This window comes from Eriocheir sinensis, chromosome 44 (genome assembly GCF_024679095.1).
Source record: "Eriocheir sinensis breed Jianghai 21 chromosome 44, ASM2467909v1, whole genome shotgun sequence".
Lineage (NCBI taxonomy): Eukaryota > Metazoa > Arthropoda > Malacostraca > Decapoda > Varunidae > Eriocheir > Eriocheir sinensis.
In genome coordinates this window covers 7,409,025-7,427,787 of record NC_066552.1, presented here as the reverse complement: position 1 = coordinate 7,427,787, position 18,763 = coordinate 7,409,025, and the positions used below count along the sequence as shown (strand labels likewise).

At 42.4% G+C, this 18,763-nt stretch overlaps 2 protein-coding genes across 6 annotated transcripts in view; both read left to right on the top strand.

The window, feature by feature from the left end:
• The first annotated feature begins 893 nt into the window (after nt 1-893).
• LOC126980380 (long-chain specific acyl-CoA dehydrogenase, mitochondrial-like) lies at nt 894-14,501 on the top strand. The gene is made up of 9 exons (XM_050830242.1): nt 894-1,061; nt 6,053-6,208; nt 7,959-8,096; nt 8,581-8,745; nt 8,864-9,095; nt 9,896-9,997; nt 11,168-11,281; nt 11,661-11,788; nt 12,068-14,501. Exons 1-9 carry the CDS (start codon nt 955-957, stop codon nt 12,240-12,242), a joined length of 1,317 nt encoding a protein of 438 aa, XP_050686199.1. The 5' UTR covers nt 894-954; the 3' UTR covers nt 12,243-14,501.
• Nucleotides 14,502-15,883: 1,382 nt separating this feature from the next.
• Nucleotides 15,884-18,763, top strand: part of LOC126980378 (KAT8 regulatory NSL complex subunit 1-like) — a 75,319-nt gene continuing 72,439 nt past the window's right edge. Inside the window, exons 1-2 of one of the 5 annotated variants that reach the window (XM_050830237.1) lie at nt 16,322-16,370; nt 16,861-17,049. The gene's annotated coding sequence lies outside the window, so the exon portion shown is untranslated. Of the gene's footprint in view, nt 16,163-16,321; nt 16,371-16,482; nt 16,835-16,860; nt 17,050-17,096; nt 17,251-18,763 lie in introns of those variants that run through there. The other 4 variants (XM_050830241.1, XM_050830236.1, XM_050830240.1 and 1 more) reach the window with 4 other exon arrangements.

The window sequence follows — 18,763 nt, the reverse complement described above, 5'->3', positions numbered from 1 at the left end:
ATAGCAAAGGTGTTCTCTTCATATAGCTACACTTTTTTTTTTTTTTTTTTTTTTTTGGTGTGGGGTTTAATGAAAGAATGGAGGGGAGCCACAAGGATGTTGAATATTCATGAAGGAGGGAATGGAGTGAAGAAGGTTGAGAATGAAAACCACTTGATTACACCATGACATGGGACCAGTGTGACATCCGGGCTAGTACCACAGTTTACCTCCCCAAAGTTTCTCCAGCTACTCATTTATCGATCAGCCCGAAAGGGAGGATGAACAGCTGGGTGGGCTGCGGATTCATAGCTGTTGTAGTCGTGCCAACCACTGCACCACGGAGGCACGGGATATGGGCCAATAAAAAGGGCGTCAATAAAAAGTGTGAATTCCTGGAGAGGGCATAGGCGATTTGAATGTGTGTGTGTGTGTGTGTGTGTGAGAGAGAGAGTGATTCACCCACGGACTGATCACGAGCTGGACTCGTCATCGACAGCGTGTACCCTCCCGATTAGAGCAAGGCTCATTAGCCGAGCTCTGGCTAATGCCACACACCACACACCCCAGCCCCCTTATATAAGGAGGAAGAGTAACCGCTCCTTGTCAGTGGAAAAATCCCGGCCTGGCTAGAACCAACCCCTGTCAAACTGCGAAGCCTGGCAGCGCAGCGCTTGATCTGACTGAGCTAACGGAGTGGTGTGTGTGTGTGTGTGTGTGTGTGTGTGAGAGAGAGAGAGAGAGAGAGAGAGATGAGGTTGAGGGGGCAATGGCAATGACCAAGGACACCATATACATGTCTCCTTAGTGAGAGATATCGTGCTTTTATTTACCCTTCCTTCTCAGGTGATATGGGAGAGCGAGACCTAAATAAACCCTGAATGGATAGTAGCTGTGACGAAAGATACAGCCAAGACCCAGACCAAGGACTACCATCGTCACCATCAGCCACATCATTCCCTGGCCGCCGTCGAAATGGTAGGAGTGTCCCGCCTCGCTGCTCCCCTGCGCCGCCTCGCCCTCGCCCCCGCAGCCTCCAGGGGCGCCGCGGGAGGTGTCAGGGCGCTGGGGACGTCACCGGTGTAAGTATGGCGCCGTTACAGGGGACATAAACCATGGCCCTCCAGAAACAAGTGGTCAGTGGACACCCGTATTAGAAAGTGGGTTATGTGTTTATTGAGGTAAAGATTGGTATTATTAGAGGAGTTGATCAAATAAGGGCACTTGTTTGTTTCTTTATGTTAATCCCTGCTTCTTCTGCCATAAAATAAAGGGGTAATGTGTTTGGGTGACCAGCAGGGTGGGCCGCTTAGGTAATGGGTATGGGTTATGTGTCTTGGGTAATGACTGGGATATTATTAAAGAGCAGTGGATCAAATAGGGACCTTTGTTTGTTTCTTTATGTTATTCCCCTGAGCTGCTTCCTCTGCCGTAAAGTAAAGGGGTAATGTGTTTGGGTGACCAGCAGGGTGGGCCGCTTAGGTAATGGGTATGGGTTATGTGTCTTGGGTAATGACTGAGATATTATTAAAGAGCAGTGGATCAAATAGGGGCTTCTGTTTGTTTCTTTATGTTAATCCCTGCTTCCTATGCCATAAAATAAAGGGGTAATGTGTTTGGGTGACCAGCAGGGTGGGCCGCTTAGGTAATGGGTATGGGTTATGTGTCTTGGGTAATAACCGGGGTATTATTAAAGAACAGTGGATCAAGTAGGGGCCTTTTAGGCTAAGGGCCGTATTACAAGTCAAACCCGAGAAGTTTTGGGTCCTTACAAAGGTCGGTTTAGGGGCCGTACTGCAAGTCCAATCTTAGAAGTTTCGGGTCCCTACAGAGTTCGGGATGAATAACTCTGCAGGGACCCGAAACTTCTCGAATTGGACTTGTAGTACGGCCCTTAAACCGACCTTTCTAGGGACCTGAAATTTCTTGGGTTTGACTTGTAAAATGGCCCTAATGCTGAAGAAGAGGTAGCCATCTCTTGCGGAATTAATACTTACTTTATGGATTATTTTTTGGTCCCTGAATGCAGGGCAGTATAAAATGACTACTGGGAAATAGAAGAGGGTTCGAGGGAGGCGAAGTCCCTCCGCTAGGGGGGTCAAGGGGGAAAAGACCCTCCCGTTAAGTGGTTAAGTGGGGTGAGTGGTTCAACCCCCACCCCCCCACCCATTAGATAGGTTATGTTGGGTCAAGTTAGTTTAGGTTAGTTTAAGTTTATATATCATGTGGTGTGGGCTGGTGTAAATATGCAGCGTGGGGTTGGACTAGGTGGTGGCGGGGGTGGTCCGCTACACTGGTTGGTGCTAATGGGTGGAAGCGGGGTGGCGGCGGGTGCACCTGAGGCATTGAAAAGTCAATCATTTAGTAATTTCTGGAAAATAAAGCTATCTATAATAAAAAGCATCCTTTGTCCAGAACTAAACATGTCTCTTCAATAATCCCCACCACCCCAATCGTAGTCGAGCAACTCTTGGGAAATGTCATATTTCATAATTACATATGGTACAATACTGATGGTTAACCCGTCCACTTCTTGTAAGTTGATGCTAGATAATTTTTACCGAGTAGTTTATGTTACAAAATAAAACAGATTTTGACAGCTGTCATCCAGATCGAACTAACGCTCCTGCTGGCACAGGTTTGGGGGTGGTCTGCTCTTCTATCTTAAATTGGGTGTAATTCTAGATATCTACCCATTACCTGTGCCAATAATCCATCCACATAACTACCCTACTCACCATACCCACTTACATAATTGTCACACTCACCTCACACCCATCCAAACTTGCCCTACCACATCTGTTATTGATAGTTTTTATTTTACGCGAAGGTTGCGATCCTGAAGAGGCCATGTCAAGATAATTTTGTGTTATCTACACTTGTCCTTCATGAGAGTGCATGGTGAGTCAAGTTGTTTGGTTCATGGTGATATTACCAAAATGTTATAGCAAGTGATGAAGTAGATTTTCATTTACATTGCATTCTTCCCTCCCCCAGAAACATTTTAATCTCTTGTAAAATGAGAGGTAGCTCTACCCAATGCACTGTCCACACTACCCTTTGGCCACACCCAGGGTACAGTAGGCGTGCTTTGGGAAGACCAGTGGGTGGGGCAAGGAGCTAGTGAAGAAATTGGGGGCAAAGATTAGTTGTGATAAGATATTGTGGTAAATCTTAAGAATCACCACTCCACCACCCCAGCCCCCCCTATCCCCCAAGACAAGCCTGGGGAACTGTGGGGAACCGGGGTATTGCGAGGGGGGAGCCCATATCACTTAAAAATGGCCTTCCAAAATGTCCCTAGAAAAATCCCTAAATCAGGAAAAATTACTTGGTCTCGAAAGTAAGGAAAATCCCTACCGTATACTCACATGCGTGGGCTAATCGCTAACCACCCCAAAACAGCCCTGAGCCATGACTCAAGGTCATCTGGGACTCGGGCTGAACAGGCCCGGGCTATACCCGGCCCTCAGCACGGCAGCCGTTGGGCTGCGTGTTCTAAAAAAAAAATAACCACGCGTGGTGGACCTGGTCTCACATGCGTGGGGTAGTCGCTAACCAAGCGTACCGTTGCTAACCAAGCGAACCATCGCTTACCAAACTTTTGATGGAAAAAAAAAAATATGAAGACCTAGTGATGCTTCATACGGTAGGTAATGAATGCTAGCTAACCAAGCGTACCATCGCTAACCAAAAGTTTGTAGAAAAAAAAAATATGAAGACCTAGTGATGCTTCATACGGTAGGTAATGAATGCTAGCTAACCAAGCGTACCATCGCTAACCAAAAGTTTGTAGAAAAAAAAAATATGAAGACCTAGTGATGCTTCATACGGTAGGTAATGAATGCAAGCTAACCAACGCTAACCAAGCGTACCATCGCTAACCAAAAGTTTGTAGAAAAAAAATATATGAAGACCTAGTGATGCTTCATACGGTAGGTAATGAATGCGAGCTAACCAAGCGTACCATCGCTAACCAAAAGTTTGTAGAAAAAAAAAAATATGAAGACATAGTGATGCTTCGGTAATGAATGCAAGCTAACCAACGCTAACCAAGCGTACCATCGCTAACCAAAAGTTTGTAGAAAAAAAATATATGAAGACCTAGTGATGCTTCATACGGTAGGTAATGAATGCGAGCTATTTTGCGGCGGCGGCGTTAGCTCATTTAATCCCTTTAAGGAGCTGTGGTTTTGGTGGTCGTTAGCTCGATTAATCCCTGTAGGGAACTGTGGTTTTGGTGGTGGACGGCCAAATCACTGAAAAATGGGCTTTCAAAATGTCCCTACAATAATCCCCAAAATCGGGAAAAATCCCTAGTCTCTAAAGAAAGGAAATTCCCTAACGTATACTCTTGTAATCTATTCCTATATAATGTAGCAGCCGCCGCAGCAGGTCTGTTGACGAGTGTAGGGCGTGTAATTGGATGGTCAGCGTAGTTGAACCCCCACCCCACCACCCCAATCGTAGACGAGCAACTCTTGGGAAATGTCATGTTTCATAATTACATATGGTACAATACTGACGGTTAACCCATCCACTTCTTGTAAGCTGATGCTAGATAATTTTTACCGAGTAGTTTAAGTTACAAAATAAAACAGATTTGTGACAGCTGTCATCCAGATCGAACTGACGCTCCTGCTGTTAACTATCGCGGGAGTGACCTACCGACTGCTACGTATGACCCTGGCCTCCATTTTACTCAAACTCCACTATAAGTGTCGCGCACTGAACAATATCCGTTTGTTTTCTGACACGTGCTTGTCACACCATGTGACACATGACACGCCCGTGTCTTTGTTGGACCCGGTACTGGGATAGTAATCAGTCCTTTTGTCAACCTACATGCACACCAATAAAGAGGTTAAATACTCAGTTAACACTTACCGAAAGGTAAAGTAGACGGATATTTTGAGGGAGTGAGTGTCGGGCCTTCCATCCATTATGGCGGCTTGAAAACAACTGACTTCAGGAACCCGCCGTTAGGTGCTGCCGCTGAAACCCTCGCGTAGTAACATTTTACGAATGTATTAGAAAATACAAATAACTGCGGCATTAGTTGCTTTAATATAGAGAAAAAAATAACATAAAACTCTTAAGACTTTTTTTTTTCCGAAATCGCTATAATCCATGCGTGTTTTGGATATTACTAACTTAAGAACTAGTTTGTAGGGTGCACTGCAAGGCAGGTATGAGACTCAGTCTGTGTATAGAGGCGCTTGTGAAACAATAACAATGGACTTAGAAAATCCAAGCCACCTAACTCTATAATTAAAGAGGCTTGCCCCCCTGGCCCCTCCCCAAGGTAAAACATATATGAAAATCCATTATAATAATAATTCTTTCACGTGCTAAATTACTACGAATATTGGTTTGGAGTGGTTATTCTTAAGTTTTGCCGATATTGTTATGCTATGTAGCACTTTCTTTGGTATGTACATAATATGAGAGTGAATTTTGATGATTGTGTTTCCTTTTGCTGAGTCATTCACTGCTGGCTCAAATTTAAGAATGTCTTAGTCTTCCCTATTCCTTTTGAAGATTTGCGACAGTCATAAAACTAAATGAATAGCTTTGAGAGGAACAAGTTTATTCCCAATGCAGTTGCATCTGATATTAATGTTTGGAGGCTCTTTATTCAGCATCAAATAAAACATGTCACTCATCTCATCAGGATAAAAAAGTTTTTATTGTTTGAAGTCATTTGCTTTAAGGGAAGGTAGAACTTTTAAATAGCCCATAAAGAAACACACAAAAGAAAAAAAACAGGAAAGAGACATCCTTGTTTAGGTTGATATCAGCAAAACTGTTTTATTATTTTTATAATGACATGACAAAAATACATTGAGGACAACACTTATCTGTTTACTGATATACTGATAACCTGAAATATTGTCCCTGAAGGATTATCATGCTGAAAATGAGAGTAATAAACATCAGAAATCATGTGGCAATAAAACAGTGAAAACAAGTTTTATTATTACATGACAACAAACTGTTACTGGACAGCAAGGAATACCTAAAGGTATCCAAGTACTTATGTCATCAATTAATGTCTTGTTGGGACTTCCAGGAGCAACAGTGAGGATGTCACCTACCGCCCCTCCACCGTCACCGCCCCAAACATGATGGACATTGGGGTTCGGTCAATCTTCGACGAGGACCACGACATCTTCCGTAAATCTGCACGCAAGTTCTTCACTGAGGAGGTGTTGCCATACCACAGACAGTGAGTGGATGCTGGCTTGGCTGGAGTGTACAGTCATTATGTACCCAGTCTTAGCTGTTACATACATCTCATACCTCAGTATGGAATATGAAACTATTCAGGATTAGGTATTGGGTACATATTTTGTCTCAAAGTGAAATGCAGCATCATAGTCTTCCCTAATATTAATATTTCTTCATTCATTCAATCATTTCATCGACATCTGCTCCTAGGAGCTCCCACCAGGGGATGGCGATGGCAGAAGAGCTTCCAACTTTCTCTATCCAGACACTCCCTCCTTGCCTGCTCAAAGTTTCTCAAAGATATTTCCCCCTCTCCCTAACGTACTCTTGCAACCTATCCCTCCATTTCACTGGAGGTCGTCCTCTAGCATTCCCTCCCTCTATCTCACTCACATACACCCTTCTGGTCAGCTTACTCTCCTCCATTCGCTCCATGTGGCCAAACCACTTTAAAGTCTGTCGCTTCACTTCTTCCCTTCACCCGTGTGACACATTCCAAAACACTCGTACACACTTTCATTACTCATTTCATCCATTCTACTCACACCACAAGCACTCCTCAAATAACTCATTTCTACTGCCTGCACTCTAGACCTCTGACTTTCATTCCAGGCCCACGTTTCACTTGCATATGTGAGGGTTGGTACTATTATTGTATTTCTCAAATCCTGCTTTACCTCCATGCTCACACTTCTGCCATTCATGATTCGTCCCAAAGACTCTACCACCCTTCCTTGCAATGCCCTTACTCTTATCTCTCCCTCCATATCACCATGCTTACACATAACTGATCCAAGGTACTTAAACTCATTGACCTCCTCCATTTCTTCACCATTCAAAATTATTTTGCATTCTTTTTCACATTCCATTCCCACTCTATATGGACGTACAAAATCTACAACCTCACTTCTACTTCACTCACAAACCATCACTTTACTTTTGTTGACATTTACTTTCAGCTTTCTCCTATTACAGACACTAAAAAAAACACTGACCAAATTTTGTAGGTCACTTTCATTAATATTTCTACTTATTCCATATAATATTCTGAAATACCCACACTGGTTCTTTGAGGCCCTAGAAATGAAAAATCAGTAATTCACATTTGTTAACGTAAGTGACAAAAGCACAACTATTCAGGGCAAAAGAAAAAGCATAAAAAGGGTGATCTGAAACTAGCAGTATATTTAAGCAGTTTGTCGGTGATGTTTATGCATATGTGTTTTTAGCCTGTCCACTTTGGCTAACTTGAAGCTGTGAGTGGCTGAGAAAGGGTTGAATATGTAATGAATATGAGGGCAGTAAAACAGCATGGGTGTGCATTAGCATACTCCTCTCATATCCATGCAGCCACTAATATTTTTTCACTCAAGAGTCATTTTTAACGGGTATTTTTGGTTACAAAATAAATCCATTTGTGACAGCTGACATTCAGCTCTGACACTCCTGCTGTTGACTGACCAGGGAGTGATCTAGCAATTGCCACCTGTCACCATGACCTCCAATTTACTCAAATTTATGGTTGCACACGTTGGACAATATTGTTCGCACTGACCCAGTGGAACTAAACACTTTTGGACAGAAATGGCCACACAGAAGCACACAGGTTAAAACAGTTAATGTGAATTAAAGATCCCTTTGCATTACTGAAACAGCTACCAATATAGTACATATATATTTTTCTAAGTTATTTGAGTTTCACTGCTTCAGTATGGAGGACCTTTTACTTACATCATGTGTCCCCTCAGGTGGGAGAAGGATGGCAACATCTCACGGGAGTGCTGGCTGAAGGCAGGGGAGCAGGGCCTGCTGGGCACCGACACACCGGCCGAGCATGGCGGCATCGGAGGAACCTTTAAGGACGCAGCCATCATCATGGAGGAGCAGTAAGTCTTGTGTCCATGGCTAGCCGAGCATGGTGACTATACTTGTGTTTAGCAAGCATGTTGTCATCTGTTCTGACCTTCAGGGCTGTAAGATGGAGCTTTGGAGGCACTGATTTGATGGTCAAGCATTTTTCAAGCCTTGGCCTGGACATCTGTTTGTGGAAAAAATAGTATTACCTAATAGCTGTGACTGGGCTGGTAGCCATAACAGTTGAGGCTGTTGGGACACCATTCAGAACCTCTTTGACTTCTATAAACTAGAAGCTTGTGGCATATGTTAAAAATGAGACACTGATTTTTGAAGGTAAATTTAAATTTGTATTTCAGAATGATAAATATAGTCAATAGTATACCTTTGCTTAATCGGAAATTTGGATTCATGTGTTATTTATTTATTTATGTTTTATTTATTATTTTTTATATATATATTTTTTTTATTGAGGTTGAAATAGAAATGATAATTACCCTTCATGTAACTCTTCAGGTCATATGTGAATTGCTCTGGACCAGGATTTCCACTGCATTCCCAGATTATCATGCCCTACATCACCCACTACGGCTCAGCAGAACAGATTGAAAAGTTCATCCCTGACATGACTGCTGGCAAGAAGATTGGTGCCATTGCCATGACAGAGCCTGATGCTGGCAGGTAAGTCTCCTGGCATGGGACTGAGGAAACCTAAGAAGGCTAATAGAGAAGTTTAGGTCACAGAATAATTACTGAAGATGCACCCTACATGACCTTACATGAGTTTACCTCCACACAGTGACCTGCAGGGCATCCGCACTAATGCTGTCAAGGATGGGGATGACTGGATCCTTAATGGCTCCAAGACTTACATCACTAACGGCTACATGAGCGACGTGGTGGTTGTGGTGGCCGTCACAGACCCCAGTGCCAAGAGCAAGGCCCACGGCATCTCCCTCTTTTTGGTGGAGGAGGGCATGCCAGGATTCAAGAAGGGACGCAAGCTGGAAAAGATGGGCATGAAGGCACAGGTGAGGCTCCCTGTAAAAGTCGTCATTTGTGTGTCTACTTTTATGGCACCATTGCCTGCATTCATGGTTTATTCAATGCTACCTATGTCTGCCATTAACCCTTTCCCTGCAAGTGTCCCAAATATGAGACACAGACTTTGGTGCTGTTGCCTGTGAGTGTCCCACATATGGGCCAGGATAATTTCAAAGTAGCATGCCAATTCTTTCATGTGGAAATTAAGTGTAAATCAGTATGTGGCATCTGCTGCAGTGTTTCCAAACATAAATCATATTTTGTTTGAATTGTAGTCAGTAACCCTTATAATGTCAAGTAAGGTTGCACAACACTTTCGTGTTAAGGCGCAGCATTTTTTTCTTTTTTTTCTTTTCCCCCCATAGAATTAAAGAAAATTCAGTATCAAGTCATTGAACATAAATACATGAACAGAAAACATTTTGTTAGTGAAAAGATAAGTGCGCTACCTATTATACCCAAAGCATCTGGCATATCTGTCATCAGCATCTTTTGTCAGGCAGTGCAGTATTGCAAAAAGCTTACTCTGCAAGATGCTGATTACTTAGGTAAGAAATGTTGTAGCATTGCACTATTTATATATTTGTGTTCAGGAAGCAAAGATTTATTTATTGAGGGACTTTTTTTATTTATTTATTTATTTATTTATTTTTTTTTTTTTTTTTACATATAATATATATATAATACTCCGCACTGAGGTGTTGATTAATTTTAAATTGGATTGCAGGAAAAGGGTTAAGGGTTTTTGCTGTGTTCATCTTCTAATTCTGGAGACATCTTTACACAGGACACTGCTGAGCTCTTCTTTGAGGACGTGCGTCTTCCAGCCTCAGCCCTACTCGGGAAACCAAACAATGGATTCTACTATCTGATGAAAGAACTGCCTCAGGTATGTCATAAACCTTTGTTTTTTGGTTGTTAATGTAATAAACACACACACACACAAAAAAAAAAAGACATTCCTCCCAACTGAGAGGTCCCGGATTCAATTCCTGGGCTTGATTCCGGAGCACAGTGGAGACGGATGGACAGCTTCCTTTAATCATTTCCTTACCGCATCTCCCCGCTGGTGTAAACAAAACATGGACCTGCAGAACCGCAGCTCCCATTCCCCCCGTGCCTCACGTAAGGCTATTTTACAAGAACACACCTCCAAACTTGCTGACAGTGTATCTGCACTGGTAACACTGTCTCTTAGTTTTACTGTCCTCCCCCTCTGCTTCAGGATCATAATTTGTCATACTCATCTGGGGAGTCTTCTAATAACTCCTCACAATCAATCTTATAGTTATCTATCAACTTCTGACCTATCTGATTGCCAGTTTAGGTTCCGCAATGGGCATTCTATTGATGATCATCTTGCTTTTCTAACTAACTCCTGGTCATCCTCTCTTAGCCATTTTTGGTGAAACTTTTACTGTTGCCTTAGACATCTCAAAAGATTTTGACAGGGCATCATATGTTCACGAGATGGGGTGAGAAGATGGCCAGCGAAGCGAACATACTCTGGTGGGAGAAATAAATTTTTTTTAAAAAGTGGGCATTTTGAGCCCAATACAGAAAAATTACATCTGGATCTGGATATATAATGTGCAGACACCTTTCAAGTGCTTAACATGCATAACATCCCTGCAAGTAGTGGTTACTATTACATCTTGAGCAAGGGGGATGGAGAGTGGAGGTCCCGGCAGTACCCAGAGATCGACTATAATGAGCTTGCTTTTGTCAGGAGGGTACTTGCTGATGATTGCAAGTCCTTCTCGTGATCAGGCCGTGGTGGCAAATTACACACACACACACACACACACACACACACACACACACACACACAGAGGTGTGAGCATGCACACCATTCACTTTCAACACAGCCTCTTGTTTTTACTCACCATTCATCAAAATATATTACATGCACTAAATATAGATGTGCTTGACACGATGGAAAAAAGTTAGGGCTGAGGACTATATTTTTATCAAGAGTTAAACTAAGTCTACATAAAAGGAAAGGAAACTTAAAATACTACGGACAAAAAAATGCTAATGCTGTTGTTCCTTTTGGCAGGAGCGCCTCTTGATTGGCGTCATGTCGTGTGCCAACTGTGAGTGGCAACTGGAAGAGACCAGGGAATACTTGCGCAACAGAAAGGCTTTTGGCAAGACCCTCTCCAGTCTGCAGGTATGGATTGCCATTTTTCTTCTTTTTTCTGCTATTTCCTACCCAAATCTTTTTATATAAGCAGTAGCATAGAAATCATACTAGAGATACAGAAGTGATTCTAAAGTATATAGGGTGGGCACATAGGAAGGTTTGCTAAGAAGTGGTAATGGAGAATTTGCTGCCTAGCTAACCCAGTAGACTGGTCATTGTGGTGATTGGGTTTTTGCTGATAATGTTGAATGATGTGATAATTTTTGTACAAGTTCCCACATTTTTTATGCACATATACATTATTTGAGCATAGAAACTCAACCTTGTTTAATGAGAAGTCATTCATTAATCACTAAGGTTAACAGAAATATTTCTTTATGAAAAGCAACTCTGTTCTGCTTTTCAGACGATTCGGCACAAGTTGGCAGAACTGAAGACTGAAATTTGTGTGAGCCGTGCTTTCACTGACCAGTGCATTGAGGAACACTCTAATAAGAGGCTGGGCGACGAGGGAGCCTCCATGTGCAAGTACTGGTGAGTCAGGCCCTGTCCTCTACCTCCTTTCAGTGCTATATTTAAGTTTTTATTCTTTTCTCTATTTTCCTTAGAAGCTCAATCACTCACCATAAATGAGGCATTGAGAATAGAAAGAGTGAATTCACCAAAAGTAAGTTTTGAGAAAACCCCATTTCTAAACATGCTGCCCTTCCACCAGGGAAGCCAGATATGACACTTTATTAATGTACCATACACAAAATAGGGTACAACATCCTCTCAATCTGACTAACCAACGAATCTTTTGGCCACACACAGGTTGTCCGACCTGCAGAACCGTGTGGCAGCGAATTGTGTGCAGCTGTTTGGCGGGTGTGGCTACATGTCCGAGTACCCCATCAGCCGGGCCTACGTGGACGCCAAGGTTCAGACCATCTACGGTGGCTCCAACGAGATCATGAAGGAACTAATTGCCCGCTGCATCTTCCGGTAGTATTCCTGCTGAGACCATGCCAGTGACGGTGTTCATGGTAAAGAGCAACAGACTTACTTTATTCAGAAACTTTGTATGCCCCCAACTTTACCTTTATCTACCTTTCCAATCTTGTCTCTTAGGATTATAAGTCCTTTATATGTATTCTCACCTGACTTACTCTAGTGCCTTGTATTGTCGGTCGTTTAAATTCCGTACTCCATTCTACAAATCTTGCTTTGTTGATGTTTTTAAACTCCTCATCCTCACTATGCTTCCATACCTTCTACACCTTTGTACTCATTGACTTCATGCAGTACCTTTGTATCTTTATGCCTCCTTTGTACTAAGCCTCTGACACTCAAAGCCTCTATACTCAGGCACATATACTCTATATGTGACTCTTTTATAAAAGGTCTATCACTCTATCTCACTATGTTTTATCTGACTCAATCTAGAACTCATCACTTAATTCCTGAGAATTCTCCATTTTTCCTACTTCTGCTCATTTTACTTTTTGCGCCATGTTTTTTACCTATATGAAGCCTTCTGGTGACTCTAATGACTGCACACAAAATAATTACCTGACTGAGATTTTACTCCAGGTATTATTCTCTCGGCAAGATCAGAAAGGTTATTCTGATGTGTGTTATGAAAACAATGCAACTAAACTAAGAAGTTTTTGGGAGATAAATATTTAGTTAATTTGTACAGAATTGTAAATACGAATGATTGAATGGTCATACGATTCCTGTTTCTGGATTCTCATAGGAAGAATTAGGGCACAGAAAAAGGAATCTTAGTTTGACAATGTTATAAAATAAATATACTTCTCTGAAATTATTTTTATAGCTATAGACCATAGACCATGAAATTGAGGCCTGTATTCTCAGACACTTGGCTCTCAAACATCTTTGCGAAGCCCACTAAAAAGGGGATCAAGCAAGTTCTCGTGATTGTTTTTCACATTCATGGTACAGAAACCGTGTCAGACTAACACACGGCTTATAAAACTATCTATGGCAGCACCCACTACCTCTATAAAAGCTTGATCAAATATAGGTGTACAAGCACTGAAGTGTCTGAGAATATAGGCCTAAGATGAGGTAAGAGAAGCACCATAGGCACCTATTTTGAAAGTGTGTGGAAATCTTTATACAAAATGATTATCAATAATTGTTGTTAAAAGTAGTGTATGTGAGTGTGTTTCAGAGCAACTTTTACACTAGAACAGGTAATACATGAAAGTTTGTGCTCTTTCCTAAAATATAACAGAATCCTCAGTTTGTACAAACACCCTACCTGAAGCAAGGTACTTAATCAAGACGTACCAATATAATACAAATAATAGAGTTGGGTGGTGGACTTACATTTTTTAACGAGCCTTTTTAGGACTACAAGGTGTTACTATAAACCACATGGCACCATAATAATGGGCTGAATACTTAGCCTATGCATGCCACAACTTTCTCACATGCACACACACTCTTCATACTGTTACTTTAAATTTAATTCATATGCTCTCTGAAATAGCATATTTATATATATATATATATATATATATATATATATATATATATATATATATATATATATATATATATATATATATATATATATATATTCACGCATCCTTGCACAGCCTGTCCAGTTACTGAAAATGGAAAAGCATTTAACAAGATATTGCAAGTTACAACATTCTTATTATTTTTTTCCCTTGGGGTATATCCCCAACGAAATACCAAAAAAAAAAAAAAATTATAGTGAGATTAAGTTATTCCCTATTATATCCAACATTTAGATTGCGTGATATATGATTATTTAAACGTATGATATAACTTTAAAGCCTCAAGTATCTACGTTATATCATGTCGGTATGTTCTTTTTCAACCCCGTTTTGGAGTGACCCGCAGAGATCAATCCACTGCAGTCACGTCAGTGCAATCATGTCATCCAGGGCAAACATGTCAGTTTGTCACACAGCTCATGGATAGCTCAGGTATTTCTGGCGGACACATAACCAGCCTGCATGCTTTTCAATCTTAATTGATAATGGGTAAGTAAGATGTGTGTGTTCTGTGCGCCATCCTTACACGCATTGCAGAAATTCTGGTGCAATACTGATTTATCGGGAAAACTGCTGTCCACTTAAAGTTTCCATTGCATCGTAAAACCTCGCCTGTCTTGTTGCTTCAGTGTGGAGGAATTCATGCCTCTTAATTGGTGCTATAGTTTGGCTTGTCAATTATGTTAGTAGCAATAAAAAATGTAATCTCTGAAGTGTTTGTTTTACTGACCACCCACTCGAAGTATTTTAACTGTGAGTAGGCGGGAAGTACAGAATAAGTGAATTAGGGTTGTTTTAGGTTTCTCTAACGACACTCCAAGGGAAAAACGGCGCACAGGAAGTGAAGATTATGTCTGCCGCGGCCGCTCCTGCAAACGTCAGAGGAACGATTACTGCAGCCGGCATGTATATTTGCTGCTGCTTCCTTTGTATAGCTCTGAAGGCCATATTGCGTCAAAAGTAATGAAAAGCATATTGCAGAACTTGATAATTAGTTTGATATGTACTTGTTAGCCATCATATCGTTGCCGGCAAGTATATGTGGCACACGGCGGGTCATAGCCCAGTGGTGTGCCCTTGTGGCTCGCAACGGCCCGGTGGATAGGCAATGAGGCTTTTCGGCTTTGTTTATTCTCTTAATGACTTCGTGGGCACATAATCAAAGTAAGAACAGTATTTATGTGATGTTCTTCAACTTGCAAACAATTTTCATACCATCCAGAATAAAATGATGAAATCAGCTTCTCACGTGATGATGCAGGACTGCCAACATTGAAGAATGCATATAATGATATAGAAGTAAAGAAGGTACCAGTGCCGTAAACTTCAATACTAAGTTTGTATATGTAACTTATTTATCACATTAATAATAGCAGTAAGTCGGAAATACTCACAAAACCTAACATATGCAAATGAAGTTAGTCATATATTACAGAATATTTGTGGTGCATTTACACATCACATGCTTTTAAAAGATATCCTAATGTATTATCAGCGTTTTTCAAAGGAATTACACTGATGCAGTGCACATCAATATGTTAAGGTCTAAATTGGTAGACCTGCAGGGAAGGCATCGTACCTCCCATGTAAATGGCCGCCGACTCCCCGAAATATTGATATAACGCCAGCCGATGCTCCCTGGCCCCTTGAGGCTTGTAATGTACCTGGCAGAGATGGATACATGGCCAAATATTGTTATTTTCGAAGGAATTATTTCTGTTTGCTTGGTTGATGCCATTACAGGAAGACGATCGTTATTCAAAACCCGCCAAATTTTGTATGTGAGCCAACTCAGAGCTTTTACCTCGGCCCGCCGCCCGCCCCGGGGAGGATACTGGCGTCCACTTACAAGACCCGAAAAAGACAACCCGTACGCTGCAACAGGTATATTTATCATCAAAACATAAGTGCATACACTTTTCCAGCATTAAATTAAAGCTAAAAGCTACGAACTACGGATAAAAGGAAAAATTATGTTGGCTGTGGAGGGTAGGCGCGGCGAAGGGAACAGCGTCCGCCCCTCACACAATGCGGTTTGCGCAGTGACGTCACGGGCCGCGCATCTGGCTCACTTCACAGTCTATCGTATGTCTGCTACAGGCTCAAAGCTCCACATTTCCAGAATAAAATCTAAAAAAAGCCTAAATACCACCGAGTGCGCTATCTAAACCCACTGGACTGATACTTGGCGGTAGAGAAACCCAGCGCCGGAATTTTAGGTGGCATAAAAAAACCCGGAGCGGAGGCGAGTCAGTAACTCCTCTGGTGTGCTCCAAGGTGCCGCGGGAGGAACTACACAGCAGGAATTTTGAGGGAAATATACAGAATTACGGTGTGCTTCGAGGGACTGGCAGCGGGATCCGTGGTGGTAAAGGTTGGTAACATCGCGGAGGTGTGTTTAAGGCCGAAAAAAGCCGGCGGAGAGTGCTGGAGGAGGCATAGTGAAGGTAATAAGTGCGGAGGTGGAGTGGCCGAGGCGGGGTGTCCATGGCGGCGGTGTCACGTGGTCCTCGAGGCTCAGTCTGGCTCAGGACGCCGTCACGTTAACATCTCTTGCTCCGTCCCTCCCTGCGCGGCGCCCCGTGAATGAATATCCGAAATTGACTCATGAATATATTCCTATCCTCATCCAGAGCTCTCAAACCCCTCCTGAATGATTCTACGGAGTTATTGCAAAGAGAAAACAAGTTGGTGATATCTCTTGCTGCGGCCCTCCGTGAATGAATACCTCAAACTGACTTTAGATTGTTACTATCCTTATCCTGAGCTCTCAATACCCTCCTAAAATGATTCCACGAAGTTATTGCAATGAGGAAGAGGAGTCAGGAAAATATCTTGCTTCGTCCCTCCCTGCGCGGCCCATCGTGATTGAATGATCCCGAGTCACGGTTGTGTTTGTCTCTAACCTGAGCTTCTAAAACCCTCCATGAATGTGTTTGCCAAGAGTTACTGCAATGAGGATTAACAATATTGGTGCGTTGCAATATTTCCGTGATCCGGTTCACAATGCGGGAAGATCAATGTTCAAATTCCCTTGATTATAATGGTATGTTATCTTTTTGGTGTTCTCAGTGATGGGAAATTATCGGGAAATAAGATATGAGAGTCCAGGTCTTTTATTCAGTGGCTGGAAGTTAAATTTGTGATTCTGAGTTATCGAAAATGTAAAAAATCGACGGACTAATTATCTTCAGTAACACCTGGTGGTGATATAACAACGGTGAGACGGAAATTCATCCTGTTGCCGCCACACAGGTGAAGGTAAGCCGAGGTGACGTAACCATGCGACCGGCTCCCCCGCCCCCCTCCCGTAAAAAAAAGTGTCACTCGGCAGCATCCGTCTTGTCGCGAAGGGAAGGGGAGATTACGAGATAAGAAACGTGTGTCGACGGCATATCTTAATGGAAACGGCTGAAAAACACACCAGCATCCGCCTCTTGTGAAAGGAAGGAGTGAAGAAACGTATGTTGTCTGAATGTAATAAATGAAAAGCCTCACATTTTCAGCGGCTCCTGGACGTGTGTTACATGTGTTTACGTGTGTACAGAAGTTTGTGTTTGTGCTGCATCACCTAATGGCATGGAAATATATAGAAATTTAAGAGATACCTACATGATGCTTTCAGGTTTTTCTAACCATACGGATAATTACTACCTAGGAAAAGGATGAATCTAAAGATATTCCAGTGAATAATGTAAACTGACGAGCTATAGTATACAATTCATTACTTCAGTCATCACCGTATCTCAATATAAACTACGTATACAACCTTTTATCGTCAATTCAGTGTGTTTAGAGAAGAGGTGAAGACAGGAGACGAGATTATTATCCTTTTATTGCGAGAGGTGGGAAAGGATGGGGGAGAAGAGGACACTGACCATCATCATCATCATCTCCTCCACCACAAGTTCCCGCATGTTCTGACCTTCGTTACAGCGTAGGCCAGTGGTGTATCGCGTGAAGGGAGAGGGGAAGCATTGCGTCACGTGTCTAACTTGGTCACGTGGTTCCATCGCGCCCACTGCCCCCCCCTCTCTCTCTCTCTCTCTCTCTCTCTCTGCATACGTTTTCCCACCCTCTCTCTCTCTTTTTCTCTTCCCTCCCATCCTCCTCATTCATCCTCTTCTCTATCCCATGCCCCTCCTTCTCTTCTCCCACTCTCCTCCCTCTCTTCTCCCACTCTCCTCCCTCTCTACTCTCACTCCCCTCCCTCTCTACTCCCACTCCCATCCTCCTCCCTCAACCCCCCAAACTTCCACGTTCTTTCCCGCCAAGTGTGAGCGCAGTTGTGTGTGAGATCAGTAGGAACGTTTCAAAGTGTTACGTTCACATCAACCAGTATTGAGTGGCCCATTCCCCTGATGTGTTTTTGTGTGTTAAGTGAACGAAGTATTACGGAATGTACTTTGCTGTGGTTGACGGTTTGGTTTAGTTTTGTTCATAGTCGAAGTCGAGGGTTAGGTTTGGATGTGTTTTCTGAGAAGCGTGATATTTTTTTCCTATCATGTTTATCTGGTGTGTTCCTTAAATGTTTCTGTGCCTCGTCTGTATGCCTCCCTTCTGCGTCCTTAGATTGGAATATTGTGCAGTGCCATCAGTCAAAAGTAAATAGTTCACGTGATATATTCTTGCTTTTGTTTTCATACCATGGGGGTTGTTATATTGAGGTCGAGTGTCACATGTTATCATCGCATCCTTATCCCCCACCCCCATTTCCTGTCTACCGTTTCTGTAGTATTTCGATTGGCGTCACGCTGATAACTATGAAAATGGTTTCCTTTGGTGTTACATTCTTTAATTAACGGGTGTGGAAGTAGTGTTTCTAGTCGCACTCATAGAGCCCATCCCACCGTGTTTCATACACAAATACGCAGTTAAAATTTTGTATCGCTAGTCATGAATTGTCTCCCATTATACCTTGAACCTTTAATTGCGAGCAGAAATGTCAGTTTATGCCTCACATCCGTGCTTATAA